Genomic DNA, 20,796 nt, shown 5'->3' on the forward strand with positions numbered 1-20,796 from the left:
GGCGGTGACCGCCGCGCTATAATGTGTGTGTAGTATAAATATATACAAATATATTCCCTTTTTTTTGTAAACACATGTTTTCAATTATCAATTAAAATTAATAAAACTAACTTTAAATCATAATAAAGCAGGATGTTTTCTGCTGACCAATTCCCATGTATCTATGTAGTCTTTGTTCTGATTTCATTTCTTAAGCACAACTATCAGTATATGCTGTACAAAGAGCTACTGCGGCGCATGATGGCCTCAGACACCTGTGCAGGTGGGGGTTGGTAGAAGTGGACAGTTTGTAAACATGGCAGTGACGGAGGTAAGCCTGTCATGCCTGTGTTAGTGTTAAGGTTCTGAACGCGGTCAGGGTGCGCAGACGGCTTTGTTTTTGAGCAGGAAGTGCAGCGCATTTCGACAGAGAGTTGAGTCAGACCCTCTCTGATGGCCAGCTGCTGCTAATCTTGAATTCCACCTGCTTTATAGAGTACAGCACATGTGAACAGACCGGGTATGTTTGGGACAGAAATAACATTGTATTGTTCTACGGGCCTCCAGTTTCCCTGGCTGTTAGACAGGAAAAGTGCTGCCGGCTGATAAGCAGGACACCAGGCTTTGGGAACGCTGTTGGTTCAGGCTAACTTTGCTTTGTTTATAGATGACTGGTCGATAGCGTTACATGATAACTCTGTACCAGCCCTGATTGTAAACACACCAGCCGAGTGTATTGCTGGTCCTGGGTACAGGGCGTTTGTAATGCCCCCTCTGAACCCAAGAAATTATGGGGTCGAGAATCTCCGGTCGTGCCCACCTCCCCTCCCCATCGCGATCACAACCGACAGCTTGATATTCTGTACTGCAGCAATGAAAAAATACATTGGCACTTCCTTCCAGTCCCCTTACCCTTACCAGACTTGCTGGATTCAGAATAATAAACAAGCAGCCTTTGAAAGGCAACCTTTTCAGTCCACAACAAGGATACTTGTGTTCGAGCATAGCTACAAGACACATTGTTGCAATAGCTGTCACGAGAAATGTTAAAGGTTTCGTTGATATGCTGTGCACAGATAAGTAGCGCTATGAAAAAGGCACACATACCCCAGCATAGAGTAAACACACAGATTAGCATTCTTATGAAATGTCAAAGCACTCAAGCAAGTACACAGATTGCATAGATATACATTAAAAGCTATGATTTTCAAGTGGTTTTGCTATTAGAAAAGACACAAATGGCTTTGTGGTGTGCAATATATAACGATCACTATTATTATATACAACACAGTAGCCAGTTAAACCTTGAGTGAGACTTTTTTAAAGAGCATTCCTTCAGAACTAAATGACTCCTAGGGGCTGACAATTATAAAAAGTTTACAGACTGGCAATTTTGACAAGTTTGTCAAAATTAGATTAAATGTGTTGCCCAGAATCACACATGGTGGTTACGAGGTGAAGCTGAGTTTTGAGGCAAAACTGCAATTTCTGCACTTAACCACATTGGCCCTCATTACGACCCTGGCGGATTTTTACCGCCATCGGCGGACTTTTCCGCCATGGCGCAAAGTCCCTTTACGCCATGGCGGATGGCGGACTTACCGCCCCATTCCGAGGTCGGCGGGGCGGTAAGTCCCCATTGACCCATTTACCCTTCCCCATTCCCATTTCGGCCCCATAGGGCTCAATGGGAGTGGGGAAGGTGTTAATTACGCCACCGTACACTACGGTGGCGTAATTAACACCGAGGTCCCATAGCGCCATGGATTTTTACGCCCGCAAAAAGCGGGCGGAAAAATGACCATGGCGCTCTGGGAACTCGTAGTTGGCGGTAAGGGGTCGGCGCAGCTAACGCTGGCGTAAACCCCTTACCGCCAGGGTCGTAATGAGGGCCATTGTTTCCCAGTAGAGCAAGGTGCACTTATTTGTGAATGTTTCACCTTCATGAACAAAAACAATACCCTACTGTTTAGAAAACTGACTTGGAAAGTACACAAATCATATGATATCCCAAAATGACATTTAAAAACAAAACTTTATAGAAGCATTTTAGGCAAAAGGACGATGATTTTAGTGTCATTTTCACTATCACAAAGGCAAGTATACAAGCACCACAATATTAATTGATGTGCACTTAAAAGGTTTAATCTGGGATCTTCAATTGTATTTTAAAGCTTTGCATACATCCAACACACCGAATAGAGTACTGTTATTTATGATGTGCAAATGTATCTTTGAAATTGTGTAGGAAAGGAGACTGTTTTTTGCCAAATGAGCAAATGAGCAAACCAGAAAATATGCTCTCTAGAGGCCTGTGGCATTTGGTCGGCTAGCCTCTGTCTGGAACCCCTTCCACTGAAATGGCCATGAAAAGAAAGATCAGGCAATAGGCCAAACAAAGCCACTTGTGAGTGAGAAGTCAAAAAATTTCACGGAAGACTGCACTGTCCTTTACAGTGAAGGGAAAAGCTGTAACGCAGCCCAGCCAGAACTCCAGGAAGGTTGGAGGTGATGTCCCCGGCCTTGGACATCCGTTTACCATGTGGGTGTACCGTGCCCAAGCACACAGCGGCAGCTCCAGGGAGCCCCGGCAGGGTTCCCTTCCCTCCCCCACAGGAAATTCTGTATCGCAGCCCAGCCCGTGCTCCAGGATGGTCGGGGCTGATGTCCCCGGCCTTGAGCGGCTGTTTCCCATGTGGTTTGACCGTCCCCAAGCCCAGCAACGGTTTCAGGGAGCTCCGGCCGGTTCCTCGACCTTTCCCCAGAGGGAGAAGCTGTAATGCAGGCCAGCCAGAGCTCCAGGAAAGTCTAGGGTAATGTACCTGGCCTTGGGCGGCTGTCTCCCATGTGGGCCAACCCCCTTCATAACAGAAAATGTTTCTTCTTTTTTTTTTTGGGCACCTTCCCTAGGAGCAGATGGGCACCCATCTGCCCCCAGGGGGGCCCAAACCTGCAGCCCCATACTTTGTGGGGCTTTCTGGTGGCCCTCTCCCCCCACCCCAAATGGAAGGGGGGGAATCTCATGTAGCCCTCCCTGGCGGCAGATACACCCTTCTAGGGGTAGAAATCTGCCCCCAATGGAGGGCTCCATGAGGTGCCTCCCCATCCACTAAGGTTGGGGGGAGAGGGCCACCCCACCTGTATGTATTATTTAAATACATTTGTAAACATAATTTTTCCCCCTCCCTAGGGGCAAGTGGGGACCCATCTGCCCCCGGGGACGGGGGAATAACATTCTGCCCCATCCTTTGGGGGCTGGAAAGAGAGGGGCGCTTACATTGTAAGCAGTGATCCGAGCCCAGCAATGCTTTAAAAACTGTGTCGTTGGAAAGGGGAGAGTCTCCCCTTTCCAACGACACCTCCCTCGATCTGAACGGCACAATAGTGCTGCAGATCGAGGGTTGGAAATGTGGAGACTCGCCTTTCATTTTCAGTTTCATGCCAGCGTGCGTTACTCATACCGACGTGAAACTGAAGGAAATCCAACCCCCGGGCCATGAGGAGGGACCTCCCCCCTCACATAGCCTGGGGGTTGGATTTAAGATTTTGCACAAAACGAAGTGCCAAAAAAGACGAGCTATCTCGTCCTCGGCAACACTGAGGTAATGTCAAGGACGAAATAGCTTTAACAACTCTTTCCCAAAATGTCAAGTCTGGGGGGGAGTGGAATGGGCCATGACAAAGGTTTTGTTTACAAAATATCAGCCTAATCCGTCATGTGAGTCAAAGGTTATTAATAATTCAGTTTTCGTGTTTCCTTTGGAAATTGATACTCAACTATAGTGCGGGGACCAAAAACTTTAGTTGCAGGGATGTTAAATTGAGAACTTAATGAAGCAAAACCCCTGAAATTCAGCTAAAGCCACCTTAACTTTGTGGCCCCTGTTGTGCAGCCTATGACCACTATGATGACATCACAGATGACACCCCTGATTTGATTACATCACTAACCGGCTTTGGCCAGTGGTGTTCAGCTGTGCCCACAGTATATTTGACAACAGTAACTGGCAACTAGCCATGGCCTTCATCCATAGCCAGTGGCCCCAGCCTTCGGCCATGCCACCTGTATATTTCCCAAAACTAACCAGCCATTAGCCATGACCTTTGACCACCTCCCCTGTATATTATAACACATTAAGGGGAGATAGCCATGGTCTTCAGCCACGGTTGGTGTCCATGGCCTTCGGGCGCGCTCACTGTATATTTTCAAACATTAACAGACCCCTAACCATGGCCTTCAGCCATGGGCAGTGGTCCGAGCCTTCAACCATGCCCAGTGTATATTTTAACACATTGAGGGGACACTATCTATGGCCTTTGGCCACAGCCAGTGGCTACGGCCTTCAGCCGTGCCAACTGTATATTGTTCAAGGCTCCGTAGGAAAAGAAATAAAAAATAAGGAAGGAATAAAATGCAGAATATGGCATTGGAAAAATAACCGAAGTCCTATAATGTCAATCAACAGGACAGGGGGTTGCAGGGGTGTCCCCCACACCCCTTGATCAACCTTATGGGACTTCAGGGGTTGCTGTCCCCTGCTTTCATAAAAGGGAAAGCAGGGGACAAAAACATTTTTTTTAAAAAATAAAACGAAAACAACCCTGCAGAGGAAGTTGCGCCTCTAGATGTCGAGGTGGAACTCACATTGCAGGGTGAGCGTTGCGGTGAAGGAGAAAAGGTAAGTTGGGCGCTGGAGGTCAGTGAGGGGGTTAGGGAGGAGGAGGGAGGGGAAATAGTGGGTGGGGGTGATGTTCGTGATTATTGCCTTTTCGAAATTTTCAAATTCGTAATTTTTGGATTCTACATTTTCAGAAACAACATAATCACGTACACCCATGGGCTTCGACCATGCACAGTGTCCACTGCCTGAATTGTTATTAAGTTAATCAAAGCTTTTATTTGCTCTGTCAAATAGGGGTGTACCGAACTTTGGCTTCAAGTAATTATTTGGCCGAATTCTGGCTGAAAAAAGGGTGTTTGGCTGCGGTCAAATAGTTTCTTGCTGTTCGGCTCTTGCCGAATACTTTCGCATTCGAATACAATACAACAATAACTCAGAAAGGCAAATATAGACTTCAGTTTGCAAAACTGAATAGGATTAGACCAGACACTTAGCCACAAGACCAGACAAATTGCTATGACACAGCTGTACAATTTCTTATACTGTAATCTGCTCTTTAGGACATGTTTTATACTTAGCCAGCAACAATACAGGAAAATCTTTTCTTTTGGCAAATGTATGTATGAAATGTGCACTTTGTTCAGTTGGAAAAGACCAACTGAAAGAAATTTACATATTTCACTTTAGGATACATTCATTTCCTGTCATGTCACTTCCCATTGCGTACGTCATAGTCATATATAAAGCGGAATGTATGTATGTGTGTATGTTTGTCCGGCTATACGAATCCACACCGTTGAGCCCACATCTAGCAAATTTTGCATGGATTCCTCTTTTGGCTGGGGCAAGATCGTAGTCTATATTTGGATGCAAAAAATTCACTCCGTAGACACCCTCATTTACTGATGTTCACCCTGATTCACTACAGTAGGTACTAGAAGGAGGCAACATTTTAAAAAGTGTCTGAAACAAAATATTCGATGTGTTGGTTATTCCTTTGAAATGTATTACTACTGTATACATTTCGAAAGTGTTTAGGCATTTTGAAAGGGAAATGAAAAAATTTAAAAAATGTTTTATCACGCCACTCCAAATATGGGAAATGGCAAGATTACAGTTTACTTAAGTTCATTCACGAGAAGAGAGCACAATCAATCAATCTTTCTTGGACATTTTCTCAAATGTGCTGAAGCCATTGAGTGCCTAAAACATGCTGCACAAAAAACGAACATCACTTGGAAAAGCTCCATCTGATGCAAGCGAAAATCAATATCAAGAGTTTCTGAAACACAACAACAAACAGCATAAAGACTTTCCAACCAGAGGACAAGAGCAACTTTCTCCAGGGCACATGAGACACCAGAGCAAACTGAAGCAAGACTTGCTGACATGAGGAGAAGATCAACATCCTCCAGGGCACATGAGACACCAGAGCAAACTGAAGCAAGACTTGCTGACATGAGGAGAAGATCAACATCCTCCAGGGCACATGAGACACCAGAGCAAACTGAAGCAAGACTTGCTGACATGAGGAGAAGATCAACATCCTCCAGGGCACATGAGACACCAGAGCAAACTGAAGCAAGACTTGCCAACAAGAGGACAAGAACAACATCCTCCAGGGCACATGAGATACCTCTCAATCAGGACACGGGCAATGCCCCAGCTAGTGTTAGGTACAACTGGGAAAATGTTTGCTTTTCTACCACTAGACAGGCTAACTAAATGGGTGAACTCAACAGGCCTGCTGAGCAAGTTTCAAATGGGCTTTCGAGCAGGATCAGGAACCGCCCATTTCTTGTGGCTGCTAGATCACCTGACCCGAAAGGCAAGGATCAACCGGACCTTTACGGTGTCATGATAGATTACCGGGCAGCCTTCCATACAGTAAATAGGAGCAAGCTCTGGCCTAAAATGAACCGCTTGGCCACCCGTGGGATCTGGTATTGGCAATTATGGGACAACATGAGAACACTGCGGTCCAAATTAGATTGGATAATAGGGGCCTGGTGTCTGTGCTGATTACAACAAACCTTGGGGTCAAACAGGGGTGCTCGCTCACCCCTTTGCTGTTTAATATTCATCTGGCAGAACTACCAGGTGCGCTTCAATTGATTAATAGCTGCCCTCCAAAGGTAATAGGGTGTAAGGTCTCTTGCCTTTCTTATGCAGACGACTTGATCTTGTTCGACCACACGTTTTCAGGACTTGAAAGATATGTTGTGATAAAGATAATTTGAGCTATAAACATAAAAATAAACATAATATGATACAAACATTTTTATTTCAAAACGACAATGTTTGGGTAGCATACACAGGTAAAGAATCAGAAGCTTAAGTGCACAATATTAAAACATCAACATTTCACAAAAATATCCACGTGATGCTGGAATCATGAGATGGGAATGTAAGCAAATTATTTAATAGTTCAAAAGCATGCTAATGAAAGTGAAAGATTTACAACACAGATATTATCAAATCATCCATTTAATATGTTTAAACCTGTTGATCGATTCATTCATTTTTTACAGAGTAATTACATATTTTGTAGATACTTGTTTGGTACATGTTTCTCCATCAATGCGTTCATTGGCATTTTACATACCCTGTTGAGAACCTCTGATCTCGCTGTATACTGTGTCTGTCCCCTTTGTTAAAGGAACTGGAAAATCAGGGAGAATAGGGTTAGATGATGTTCTTGATTCATATTTGCATGCATTCAAAAAAATGACTTCATATCATGCAACACTTGACATTATATATTTATTATAATCCCATGGCACTTTACAAAAGGTACTAAGGATGCCTAGGGCAACATCTCACTTGAAAGTATTTAGATGCAAAGTGAGCCTTAATAAGCTTAACAAAAGAGTTTTTTTTTAACAAAAATACAATGTGCCTCGTTCAGAGTAAAACCACTAAATTGCCACAAAAATCAGTTACCGTTACCACCACTGGGTCCATTGGATTTATTAAGTGATTCCGAGTGGTGGTATGGTGGGATTAGTTCCCATTTTTGGAGTCCATAAAACACCAGGGCGATTTTGGCAGATTTACGGTGAGCAGTAATTCTTACACCTCCAGCAGGATGCTGGATCCTCCACTTCTAGGCCAATCTCCTAGTTTGACTGTGCGGTAAAATTCTGTTACTGCCAAAAACAAGTAACAGAATTACCACCACTTTTTTAAAGCTCAGTGTTCATTAAGCAATAGGTTCAGAGCCGCAGGGGTATTACTGAGTCCGGTAAAGCCCCGGGGCCCATAGTTACCAAGGCCGTGGGGCTTTATCGACTTGGTAATGCCCCCGCAGTGAGGGGCTTATTGCTATTAGTACCACGGGCCGCAAGACCTGGCTCCCCGGCGGGGGAGGATGGCAGCCTTCAGCCGTGTGGTGGTTCGGAGCGGGGATTACCCCATTCTGAGCCTCTTCATTGGCTGAGGGGCTGCACCCCCCCTCCCACCATGCCGGGGACAAAGGAAAAGAACATCAGGAGAGGGAGTCCCGGTCGGGTAAAGCCCTGGCAAGGGCCAATCAGATTGCATGTTACAATCTGATTGTCTTTCACCAGGTACAAATATATGTTAATGTTTTATCTTCTGCCAATTTTCCAGCAAAATATTAGTCCTATTAGTCGGAGTAGTTCTGTTAGTAGTAATACGAGAAATACACTTTGTAGTAATATTACTGTAAATAATACTACTGCTGGCAGTAGCAATACTATCACTTCTACTGGTAGTAGTGCTACTACTGCAGGTAGTGGTGGTATAGCCATTGGTGATAGTACTATTACTAATAGTGTCACTGCTATCTCTGGTAATTCTACTGCTGGTGAGATAAGTACACGTGTTGGTGTAAAGAAAAACAAAATGGAACCTTTTACTTTGCCCCTTTGCTATTATAATTAATCTGCAGACTGCATTTCCTTTCCTCTGATGTCACTTCATCTTTAGGGACTTACAAGCGGTAACCAAAAAAAGGGAAGACATTCCAAGCAAGAACAATGTCTATGCAAATGTTGAAAATAAGATGCATGTGAGCTGTTTTGGTTGAAAATAGGCAGAATATAATGGAACAACATATTTTTCTTTTGTAAAAACTGTATAAAATCGAACCGTGAAATGGCTGCAGTCCATGAGATACCACTCAATGGATAACTTTCAAAGGGGCAGAGATAGGTGTAGAGTCTATGTTGTTTTTCCAAAGGTTGATTATATGTCCCAGAAACTGGCAGAAAGGGCCTAAATTGTGATGTATGCAAGAATGTGTGACTCACATTCTGACCAATACATCAGCTAAAAGCCCATTCAGTAAAACGACACTGCATCTTCATACAGCACGTCATGGTGAATTCCTCCCGTTACTAAGCTCTGTACACGTACTGCAATGCAGTAAGTATTATCCAATTCAGTGGTACTTTATGTATTAACTCAAGGAGAATGAAAGGCTAAGTACTCCCTGCTGGGGTTCAATCCTGTGTCAAATAACCATAATTGTTCTTCAATGTTTAACTCCAATGAGTGGTTTCCAAGCGTGGGATCAGGATTCGAACCTATATTGCTCTGCATTGTCTTGTTTCCAAGACAAACGCGTTGTCCCTTAGCTATCCTTCCTCCCTTTAGGCTGATGACAGTTATCCAAAGAAAGAGCTTTACCCCTGAGCCATTTTACTGGCTAGTGTAGTAATGGACACAAATATCAAGAGGGCAGAAGGGGAAGGAACAGGCAAGAATAGGGTTATGGGCAATAAAGTTGGAATGTGGAGAAATGAGTCATACACAAAAAGGTGGGTAACTGGGGCATAAAACAAAGCGGTATCAATAATGACGTACTGCAATGTAGATACAGCAACTGTGTGTGCTGCAATGCAATCTCATTCCACTCATTGAACTGCGTGTGCTCAGGTTCTAATAGATAATGACACAGGGGAGCTTATTATGTGGGATCAACATTCTGTGTGCTCTGTGGCCCTACAAGACATACGAGGCGGCTAGGAGTTGGAGATACAAAACGACACTAGGGGTTCCAGAGCATGAAGAGTGACCTCGCCCAATGTGGGCGTTGTAACGATGAGATACCGAAGCATGGCAAGTACACGAGATCAGTCCATTCTGCATGAAAGATACATTTTTAGCTGTTTCCTAAAATTTAAATATGAGGCAATGGAGTCGCGCTCCAGAGGAATAGCATTGCACTCAGATAGGGAAAGAATCTTCCAGCGGAGCTGCTTTCCTAAACTTGGGATTGTCAATAGGGAGTGATGGGAAGGGCGGAGAGTATGCACAGAGGCACAGGGTCCGAGCCAGTCCGTGAAGAAGAATGAAGGAACATTCCCATGTTGGGGCACATGGACAATGCGTACGGTCTGCCCTTGTGGTCCTCACTGGGCACCACGGAGAAACCGCAATCTGCTAGCACAGGAGGCGCGGCAGGACAGGTCAAAAGAGGCTCGGCAGTGGCAGATTGTACCCCTTGAAGCCTGGCTTATGTGCAGTTGGAAGATCACCGTACACAGAATGTGAATAGTCCACCAGAACATTACCGGAGCTGGCACTGCAAAGGTGCATTGGGGCTGGTCTAGATACCAAAACAATCACTGAGGTGTCCATACATGAAACCATCACGTGTGCAGCACAGAGGCTAGGAATTCAAAGAAAAGCTTAGGATACACAAGAATAGGTCACGGTAATTAACGGATGGCACTGCGGGAGGCCGGAACGCTTCTCGGAGTAGTCAACCAGATGCTCGGGGTTCTGGTCTGCGGGGAATTTCCAAATCGGATTACCTTTATTGTAATTAGGGTTCACTTTGAAAGCTGTTTGTATTTAAAATAGCACTTGTTTTTACCGTTAGTAACATGTTCATAATGAGGCCCATATTAGAGCATGGAACAAAGATAAGGGGTACATACAGAGTTTCTTTCTTATGATGCGAATAGCTGTCGCAAACTGCCCTCACCCATCACAAACCCTGAGTGAAGCCATGCTGGGGTATTGGGTGGACAGCCACGTTTTCCCATACTTGCCAAAGAGTATATCATCAAAGGCTCTAATGGGCATGCAGCGAGTGCAGGAATGTTCAGGGTGAACTGAAAATGGTTTTCTGTCTGTCCTAAAATTTTGAAAGTGGAGGGACATCAGAAGCTAATGAGAGGTGGAATGAAAGGTTGGTCTTAATCTAGATACAAAAAAAAAAACTCCTCAATATTGCGTATGGTCTGAAGGACAGTATAAAAAGTACCCTCACCTGCGCCCTTTTATATTCAGGGAGACAGTGATGATGTGAAAGAATTTGAGAAGCATAGTTTTACCTGATAAAAAAGTACCTACGTTTTCAATCCGTGGCAGTCTTTTAATTAAGCAGGAATACCAGTGAAAATGTTGGCAACACAAATGTAGCCAGTGGAACAATTAGTGGAGAAAATACCACTGCAGGCAAAATGTAGCCAAGCAAAAAGTAGTACAAAAATAAAGCTGAAAGGGCGCCGAAAAGGTGATGCTGCTGGTGTTAGGGTTACGTAGGGTTTCGGGAGCTTCTGAGTCCCTGTTTTGGGGTTAGAATAGGGGTTATGGTAAACATAGGCGTTAGGGTTAGAGTAAAGATTTTAGTTAGAATTCGGGTGACGGTCAGGCTGGTTGTGGGAGGGCTGGTAATGTTGGGGTTTGATTAAGTAACAGGGTCAGTGTTAGCATAGGGGTTATGGTAAGCTAGGGCTAACAGCAATGGTTTGGGTGAGCGTTCATGAGAGGGATATGGAGGTTGGAGAGGGCTGGTGATGTTGGAGAAGGATAGGAGTTAGGATAAACCAACGGGTTAGGGTAGAGTAAGTGTCAGGGTTAAGGTTAGAGTTGCAGTTAGGCTATGGCTCATGTTAGGATTAGAGCAAGCGTTTGGACTAAGGAAAGAGCTATGGAATTTGTCTAGAGCTGGCGATGGGGTTGGAGTTACGTCCACTGTTCATTTTCTATTTATTTGTTGTGTTGTATTGAGTTACATGCAAATAAAATGTTTTATTTAATTATATTATTTATTTATTGGGTATTTATAATGCGCCTACACAGCAAAGTTGTTGCAAGGTGCCACAAAAGAAAAGGGGGGATGTGGGGGAAGGGATGAAGACTAACAGTCCTTCTAGGCCTTGTGTCATTCGGATCAGGCAAGTACATTATCAAGAAGGACAGGGGATGGGGAGGTGGGTGGAAGTGCCGGTCAGGGCGGAATGCCCTAATGCTAAGAAGGGAGAGGAAGTGCAGGTCGGAGTGGAAGCAAGCAAGTGCTGGGGGGGGGGCGGAAGTGGGGGAAAAAGGCCCCTGGGCTAGGCGAGTGCCAAGGAGAGACCAGGTGGAAAAATGCCAGGAAATGCACAAGTGCAGGGGAATGAAGGTCCACATGCTAAGTGCGAGGAAGGAGTTGGATGGGCTCTATAGGGGTGCAGGCCCAGCCAGGCTAGTGCCGGGGGATGGAGCCTTGTAGGGCAAGTGCAGGTGGTGGGGGGTCATCGGAGGCCAGGGTTCTGGGGTAGACTGGACGAGGAGAGCCTGGTGCCCTGTAAGAATCAGAAGGAATCAGGCCGCCAGTCAAAATGCGGTAGAGGGGGAGATTAGAAGGGGAGGGGCGAGGGAAGGAAGAAGATAAAAGGAGGGTCTTGAGAATCTTCTGGAACTTACGGAGATCCGACTCAAGTCTGAGAAGGGCAGGGAGGCCATTCCAGAGGGAAGCTCCTGCGGAAAAGAGAGCTCTACCCCCACTCGCTGCTTGGAAAAGCATCTGATCTGCAGAGAGTTGGAGCTAGAAGACCGAAGGGCTCTAGCATGGAGGTATTTAGGGAGAGTCAGATGTGGCCAGCTCCCAGGCCCCAGAAAGCCTTGTGGATGATGCAGAGGGTCATGAATGTGCTCCTCACAGCAACCGGAGGGCAGCCATAGAGTAGAAGGTAGATGTTGAAGAGCTATGGTGAGAGATAGTGCCCTGAGGGACGCCGCAGGTGGAGCGTGTGATGGAGGAGAGAAAAGCGCCCAGTTGAACCTGGGATGGTCAGTCAGAGAGGAAGGATGTCAACAAGTCCAGTGCCCGATCTGTGATGCTGAGGGTATCACAGACCTGATTTATAAAGGTGGCATGATTGACTGTGTCAAAGGCAGAGGAAAGGTCAAGAATGGAAGGAGAGTTGGAATTGAGATGTGAGAGCAAATCTTCACGGGTGTTCAGGAGTGCAGTTTCCATGCCTCTGGCTGTTCTGAAGCCAGACTGGTGGTCGTGGAGACAACTAACATATTCAGTGTGGTGGATCGGCTGGGAGATTACCTTCTTCCCCAAGAGTTTGCCCAGGAAGGGGGTAATGGAGAAAGGGCGGTAATTAACTGTGTAGGAGGGGTCGGCAGCAGATTTTTTGAGGAGAGGGTGGACAATGGAGTGCTTGAGGAGTAGCAGGGTGGAACCAATGGCATAGGAGTGATTGCAGAAATCAGCCAAGGCTGGAGCAATCGAGGCAATGTTGTCCTTGACAGTGCTGGAGGGGCAGGGGAGCACCTGTTTGGAAGAGACTTTCATAGAGGGGACTTGTCTAGAGACATCATCCAGTGATATGGGAGAAAAAAAGGAAAGTAGGAGGGAATGGGACAAAGTGGCCAAGGGAGGCCTGAAAGTGGGTGAGGAAGAAGGGAGGGGTGTAGAGGAGAGTGTGGACATGACGTCCTGAGTTTTGGTTATAAAGTGAGAGGCTGGTGCAGTGCAGAGGGTCAGGGATGGCAGAGGAGAAGTGGAGATGCAGTAGAATTGGCACGTTCCTTGAAGATTTTGAACAGTTCGGCCATTTTGTTAGTGGCGCCGGAGATGCAGGCTTGGATATAGGCCTTCTTCTTTGAGCGGATGGAGATTCTGCATTGCCTTTGGAGCAGGCGGCAGGCCAGTCTGTCAGAGGATGTGCTCGAAGCCTGCCACTTCCACTCAGCAGCTCTAGGTCGGAATCTTACCAGGTGTTGCGCTTGGAGGCAGGCTTCATGCGGAGCCTCATGACAGGGGCAAGGATGTACAGAGTGTTGAAGATGGAGAGGTGAGGTTAGTAAGGGCTGTGTCAGTGTGAGAGTCAGTGGCCGGAGTGAGAGTGGGAATGAAAGTGCCTGCAAAAGCTGAAACTGACACTCACTTCATCTGGCAAATGACAGAGAAGGAGGATGGCAGTGCGGGCAGAGGCTTAGCCAGAGAATTCAAGAGATCCAGGTGAGAGGACAGGAGAGCATGATCGGACCAAGAGAGGTGTAGTGAGAGGGTTGGAGATGGGGAGGTCTGCTGAAATGAGAGCATCCAAGGTGGGTCCGGCTGAGTGTGTCGGACCGGAGGGAAGAATGGTGAGGGAAATAGAGTCACAGAGGCTGCGGAAGAGTCCACAGGTTGCATTAGGGGAGTCAAGGTGAATATTGAAGTCTCTGAGGAGGAGCAGCTTGGAGGTGGAGGCCAGGAGAGAAGAAATGAGGTCAGACCACTCCGAGAGGAAGAGGGAGACCGGACCAAGGGTCAGTTAGATGGTGGCAAGAGTCAGCAAGAGGATTGGAGAGACACCAAGCATGAAGACGAAGCATTCGAAGGAAGATTAGGACTGAGTGGGTATGATAGTAGCAGGGACCCATTCAGGGAAGATCAGGGCCACTCCGCTCCTGGGCTTAGAGAGGATCTTCTAGCCCTCCATTAGGAGAGTGTCAAAAATAGTGACAGAGCTGGCCATGAACCACGTCTAGGTGAGAGCGAGGATGGCAAGGTCGAAGTCTTTAAGGAGGTGGCAGATGTCAGAGGAGTGTTTAACAGCAGAGCCAGGGTTGAGGGTAGCTAAGTGGAGCTGGTTTCCAGCTATGAAGGTTTTCCGAGGTGTTGTACAGGAATGTGGTACACCCGTCTGTGGGGGCAGAGGGGTGGCAGAAGAAGGAGTGGCAGGAGAAGGGAGGAAGTTGATGAGAGACAGAAGACGCCTATCAAGAAGGAGGAGGTTGGGCTAAGAGCCCTGGTCCATGACAGTGCCATTCTGGTAGACATTAATGATGACCATAGAGGATGAGAAATAGGACAAGAGTACTTCCCATCGGGTTCCGGGTTCCACCATTAATGGGCAAAGAAGAGAAAGGGGAGAGCACTGAGACCGTTTGGGGAATCCAAAGGTCCAAAGAGGGAATGACAAAGAGGATGTCAGTGACAGTCCGCCTGGAAGAAGCGTTGACATATGTGTCAGCGATGGGCAGGCCAGGATTGGAGACCAGATCTTTCTTGAGCTTTTTCCCTCCAGGCTTCAAAAGAGCGATATGATGGGTGATAGAGTAGCAGTCAAAGAAGATAGGGGAGATGGAACTCGCCATGGAAGGAGATGGATGGGGAAGAAGAGAAGGAGCGAGAAACTGACCAATGCAATACCAGGCGGCTGAGCAGCAAGCCATGCGCAGATGAATCAGGTACACGAGAAAGGAAGTCCAGACCAGTGAGAAAGTCCTGCGGCAGGCAGAGGGCGAGCTCGTCGAAGAGGCCAAGAGATTTGTTCCTTTGCCAACCTTCCTTTGTCAGCCGCACGAAACTTACTATGCGGTGACTTGGGTCTGCAATTAGTTCACTTGGTGCACAGCTGTAATGCTAGAGTGCAGCTCGGGGTAAACCCAGTAGAGGCGGTGGAGCACCTAGAGCTGGGAGCACAGTGCTGGATGGAGGGGAGGAAGTCTAGATTTCTGGACAGAGGGAGGAACGCCTACATTTCAAAACACAGCAGCAAATGCAAAACACCTAGATTCGAGGTTCCCGGATAGTGGGAAAGAAGCACATGTTTCAACCTAACAGCAAATGCAAAAACACCCAGAATTGGGATTCCTGGATAGAGGCCTAACTGCCAGATATGGATAACATCCAACTGTGGGCTACATGCAGCAGACTACACGTTTTTGGTAACAAGAGTAATAATAGAGGAGGGACAGTTTCATAGGGTGCAGTAATAGCTGTTGCCCTGCCCATGCCTTGCTTAGCTTGTCAGTCGCTACTGGTTGACGGCTGCACTGCGGGCTCCACCAGGGAACACTGGCAAACACGATATGCTACTGTAGGAGCTGCCCTTTGCCTTGGGGCCCTTAACCAAAAGGGGCTGCATGGGCAGGGATCTGCCTGGAGGTTTAACTTAAAAGGTCAGCTGGGCCCAATCATGGATCAGGGGCGGGGTGGGAGGTGGTAGGGGAGACCCTAAACAGTAAGAGGACTGTAGGGAAGCAAGGGGACATGCCACTAAGTGTCAAACTGGGTGAAATACAGTAAAATTAAATTAAAGGGGTTTGCAGCTACTGTGGGCTAAGTGAGCAGAAAGATCTCACCAAAGCTGCATGGACTGGTGAGGCACTTGCCAGGTCTCCAGCAGTGGATGGTAAAGCAGCGATGCTCTAGCAAGGGCTACACACCCTTGAGGTGTAGCTGGCTGACGTTGAGCCCAATCAGCGGTCGCGGGTGGGAGGGGAGACCCTAAACAGGAAGAGGGCTGTGGGGAAGCATGAGGACATATCACTAAGCAACAAACTCAGTGAAATACAATACAATTAAATTAAAGGGGTTTACAACTATTGCGGTCTAAGTGGGCAGAAGGTTCTCAACAATGCTGCAGGGACTGGCGAGGCACTTACCAGGTCTCGGGCTGCAGCTTGAAAAGCATTGAGGCTCAGGAGCGAGGGCTACACACCCTTGAGGAGTAGATCGCTGGTGCTGGGCCCAATCAGGGGTCGGGGGTGGGCCGGAGGGGAGACGTTAACAGGAAGAGAGCTGCGGTGAAGCAAGGTGACCCGCCGCTAAGTGGCAAACTGGGCAAAATTCAATAATATTAAATTAAAGGGGTTTGCAGCTATTGCAGGCTAAGTGGGCAGAAGGTTCTCAACAGAGCTGCAGTCACTGGTGAGACACTTACTGTCATGCACATGTCCTCACCCTCACTAACCCCTTCTTGTAGGCTGTCTGTATCCCGGTCCCGGCCCCTCCATGGCAAGCACACAGCATTCCCCTACGGGCGTCATGCCGCTCACCTACAGCACCGGAGATATGGGAAGGTACGCCTAGGTTCCCCGGATAGGAGCCCGCCCCTGGCAACTTCCATGGTGCTTGTATGCGCGAGGAGCGATCCAGCGGGGGCCCGATGCGGCAAGATTCATCAGGAGCGCCAGCCCAGGCAAAGGAACAACTGACGTACTGCCGTGGAACGTTGCATGTCCGCTTCCATGACAATGAACCATGCTGCCATCACGTGACGCACGGTCCATGATCACATGACCGCAGCCACAGTCATTTAAACGCTGGCTTCTATGCATTCAGTGCTTCTCAGCTGTATTCACAGCGTTTGGCGTTCTACTTCGTTGGACCTCGCTTTCTCGTTGCCTTGACCACGGACTTCGTGTTTCTTGGATTGCTTTGCTTCTTCCTTCTGGCTACGTTGCATTCGGACTGACCTTTTTTGGCTTTTGATCACAGGCTTCCTTCCTGGATTGACACCGCCTAGCCCTTCTCTGTATATCTGAATACGTTCTTCTTTACCCACGAACATGGACTGTTTCACGGATTGTGCATTGGATTCCCATTGATTTTCTGGACTGCTATTTGAAACCACGAGTCCCAGTGAGACCGGTCTTCCGGATTGCTACTGCATCTACTCAGGTGCTGCGGGTGAGCCGACTGGGCTCTTCACGACCACCTCGCTTTGTTATCCATCCACCCAGGCTCACCCACTAAACATGAACTCTAGTGAGGACCCCTAGTCCATCTCTTTCATTACCCTGACCAAGCTTCCATCCTCCGGTAGGTGCATTGTGGTATCTCAGATTCTGGTAGTGAGACTTAGATTGACCAGTTGCTTAACCTGCTCCTTTTCCTTTCAGAAGCCATCTGGAGGACCTGGTGTTGGTTGCTTAGGGACGGAGGTATTCATACTCCTCGCTACTTTCAAGTCCTGACTGACTGAGAAGCCTCTAACCTGGAGTATGGATCCCTCTTCCGGGGACCCAGTAGCTTCCCTAGCCCAAGCCATTTCTGTACCACGAGCGGACATGGCGGCTGCCACAGCGGCGATCCATCAACGCTTAGACACAATACAGAGTGAGCGCCATGCACTACTGGCAGACCTTGAGTTTGATCAACAACCACAACCCAGTGCTTCTCAGGCAAGTCCTCCAGCCCCAACACAGGTTTATGTTCCCACTCCATTTCCACTGGCTGCTCCCGAGAAGTTTCAGGGAGACCCCTGCAAGTTCCGTACATTCCTAAACCAGTGTAAATTACACTTCCTGTGCAGACCACAAGCATTCCCGGATGCTACCACCAAGGCAGCCTTTACCTTATCACATCTGGGTGGCAGATGTGATGGGCCAACCTATTGCTTGAAAACAACAGCCCCGCTCTGTATGATTTTGATCTTCTGGTGCCAGAGATAACCAAGGTCTTTGACATTCGGCACAAGGCACAATCCCGGGACCTTGAGCTCCTCAACTTATCCCAGGGCAAAACGTCACTACTTGAATATATCACACGATACAACCAGTTGGCTGTCAAAACGGTTTGGCCCGAAGATAAGAAGACCATGGTATTTTACAAAGGTCTGAGTGACGGCATGAAAGATGCTCTTGCTGTGGTCCCTTCTCTGCCCGTCCAATACCACAAGCTTGTGGATCTGACCTTACAGGTTGATGCACGACACTCTGAACGTAAGGCAGAAACCTGTTTTGCCCCTACTCGATCCCTTTCTGTACACGAATCACCAGGAGAGCCCATGCAAATTGGCGGGATACATAGTCCAATCACGGTCATAGAAAGGGAGTGAAGGAGAACTGCCAACACTTGTTTCTATTCCGGCCTTAACGGACACTACATCAAAGAATGTCCTCGTCGTCCCAAGCTCAAAACTCAGGGTTTTCCGAAGGCCCGTCCCTAGACTCGGGGGCACGGACGGGCCCGGTACCGATCCCCTTCATCTATGAAGCCACGAAACCCATTACAATTTAGGCCAACCAGTTCCTTGCTCCTGATATGAAACATCTGGTCCACCCCGTTATTGACTCTGGAGCTACCAGCAATTACATAGACATCGCCCTAGCCACCATCCTCAATCTGCCGTTACTTAATAAAAACAGACCAGAGCCCGTACAAGCAGTAGACGCTACTTCCCTCATCTCGGGTCCCATCAGACAACAAACGGCTCCATTGACCCTAGAGATCCAAGAGACACATACAGAATCTATTACCTTCGACTTAATAACCACACCTCAATACGGTCTCATCCTTGGAATACTATGGTTACGTACCCATAACCCAGTTATTGACTGGACTTCAGGTTGTTTGTTCTTCGAGTCCACCCACTGTCAATCCTCCTGTCTCACACACCCTGACGGTACTAATACACCATCCCAAGTACTTGGAGCCATGGCACAACTCACGGTCACTGATTCATCACCTATGGATGTCGATCTGCCTCGGCATGTAGTTGGAACCATTGCAACAAGGATCCCAGCAGAATACTTAGATTTGTGAGAGGTATTTCATAAGGGCTGTGCAGAGACCCTCCCACCTCATAGGCCCTATGATTGCCCGATAGATCTCTTAACTGACACAAACATACCTTCGGGGCGGATTTATTCTTTATCCCCCACGGAGGATCTGGCTCTTAAGGAGTACATACACACAGCCTTACGCCTTGATCACATCAGGCCTTCTGCGTCACCTGCAGCTAGCCCTATCTTTTTTGTCCTGAAACAGGAAGGGGATTTACGTCCATGTATCGACTACAGGCGACTGAACGCCATAACGGTTAAGGACGGTTATCCAAGACCACTCTGTTAGACCGATTGATCCATTCTTCCGTGTACACCAAGTTGGATCTCAGAGGTGCTTACAACCTGATCCGGGTGCACGAGAGGGATGAATGGAAGACGGCCCTTTGTACCAGGTACGGGTTATACGAATACCTAGTTATGCCATTCGGCCTATGTAACGCCCCTGCCATGTTCCAAAGGTTTATGAATGACATCTTCAGTGATATCCTGGAAGTGTTCGTTGTCGTCTATTTGGACGACATATTGGTTTACTCCCAGTCCATGCAAGAACATGTGAGTCATGTTCGAGAAGTACGTACTCGACTTCGTAACCATGCCATGTTTGCAAAGCTTGAGAAATGTCTGTTTCATGTTGATCAGGTTGATTTCTTGGGCTTTCATATAACTCCAGGGGGTTTAGCCATGAAGACCTCTAAAATCCAGGCAGTCTTGGATTGGCCGGTTCCTACCACATTAAAAGCACTTCAGTCCTTTCTTGGTTTTGCCAATTTTTATTGGCGCTTCATTTCAGGTTTTTCCACTATCACGGCTCCATTCACCTCTCTCACCAGTCCACGGGTTCCTTTTGTCTGGACGTCGCTACAACAGGAGACGTTTGAGACTCTGAAAGCTGCGTTCACGTCAGCCCCTATCCTCCAACATCCGAACCCAGAAGCACCCTTCATAGCGGAAGCTGACGCTTCCTCATTCGCGATGGGAGCAGTCCTTTCTCAAACCTGCATGACCACAGGCCGATTATCCCCTGTGGCCTATCATTCGTGCAAGTTCACAACCGCGGAAACACACTACACGATCACTGAGAAGGAGTTATTGGCAATGAAGGAGGCTTTCCAGGTGTGGAGACATCATCTCCTGGGAGCCTTCCACCAACTCACTGTGTATTCCGACCACCGGAACCTACAAGATCTGGCATCTATGAAATGTACTAATAGCAGACAGGTCCGTTGGCACTTGTTCTTTTCTGCCTACGATTTCGTCATCAAGCATAGGCCTGGCAGCACGCATGGCAAAGCTGATGCCTTGTCCCGTTCCCCGGGGGGTGTTTCTTTTCCGATTTACCCTGACACGTTACTAGATAAAAAACATGATGTTTGCCTCTGTACACCCCCACCCGATATGCTGTCTTCCATCCGCAGTTGGGTGTCTCATCACCAAGAACAGTTGACTGAATGGGGTTTACTGGTACATGACGGACTGCCCTGCTTTCAAGAGAAGCTTTACCTTCCTACTCCCGATATGCGTAATCAGGCCTTAGAATGGTCCCATGATGCCCCCATTCATGCACACCCTGGGCAGAAATGCACTTTGGTTCTACTACAACGCTGGTGTTGGTGGCCCTCGATGTATAGGGATATAAAAGCATACGTTAACACTT

General features: G+C 47.4%; 1 protein-coding gene across 4 annotated transcripts in view; it reads right to left on the reverse strand.

Moving 5' to 3' along the window:
- PECAM1 (platelet and endothelial cell adhesion molecule 1) overlaps positions 1–20,796 on the reverse strand; it is a 1,005,718-nt gene that overhangs the window by 313,108 nt on the left and 671,814 nt on the right. For all 4 annotated transcript variants that reach the window (XM_069654996.1, XM_069654995.1, XM_069654997.1 and 1 more), the window contains one exon: positions 7,207–7,263. In XM_069654996.1, coding sequence (XP_069511097.1) covers positions 7,207–7,263 — 57 coding nt within the window. The remainder of the gene's footprint in view (positions 1–7,206; positions 7,264–20,796) is intronic.

The sequence above is a fragment of the Ambystoma mexicanum genome, chromosome 3q (genome assembly GCF_040938575.1).
Source record: "Ambystoma mexicanum isolate Mex_15411 chromosome 3q, UKY_AmexF1_1, whole genome shotgun sequence".
NCBI classification, from domain to species: domain Eukaryota; kingdom Metazoa; phylum Chordata; class Amphibia; order Caudata; family Ambystomatidae; genus Ambystoma; species Ambystoma mexicanum.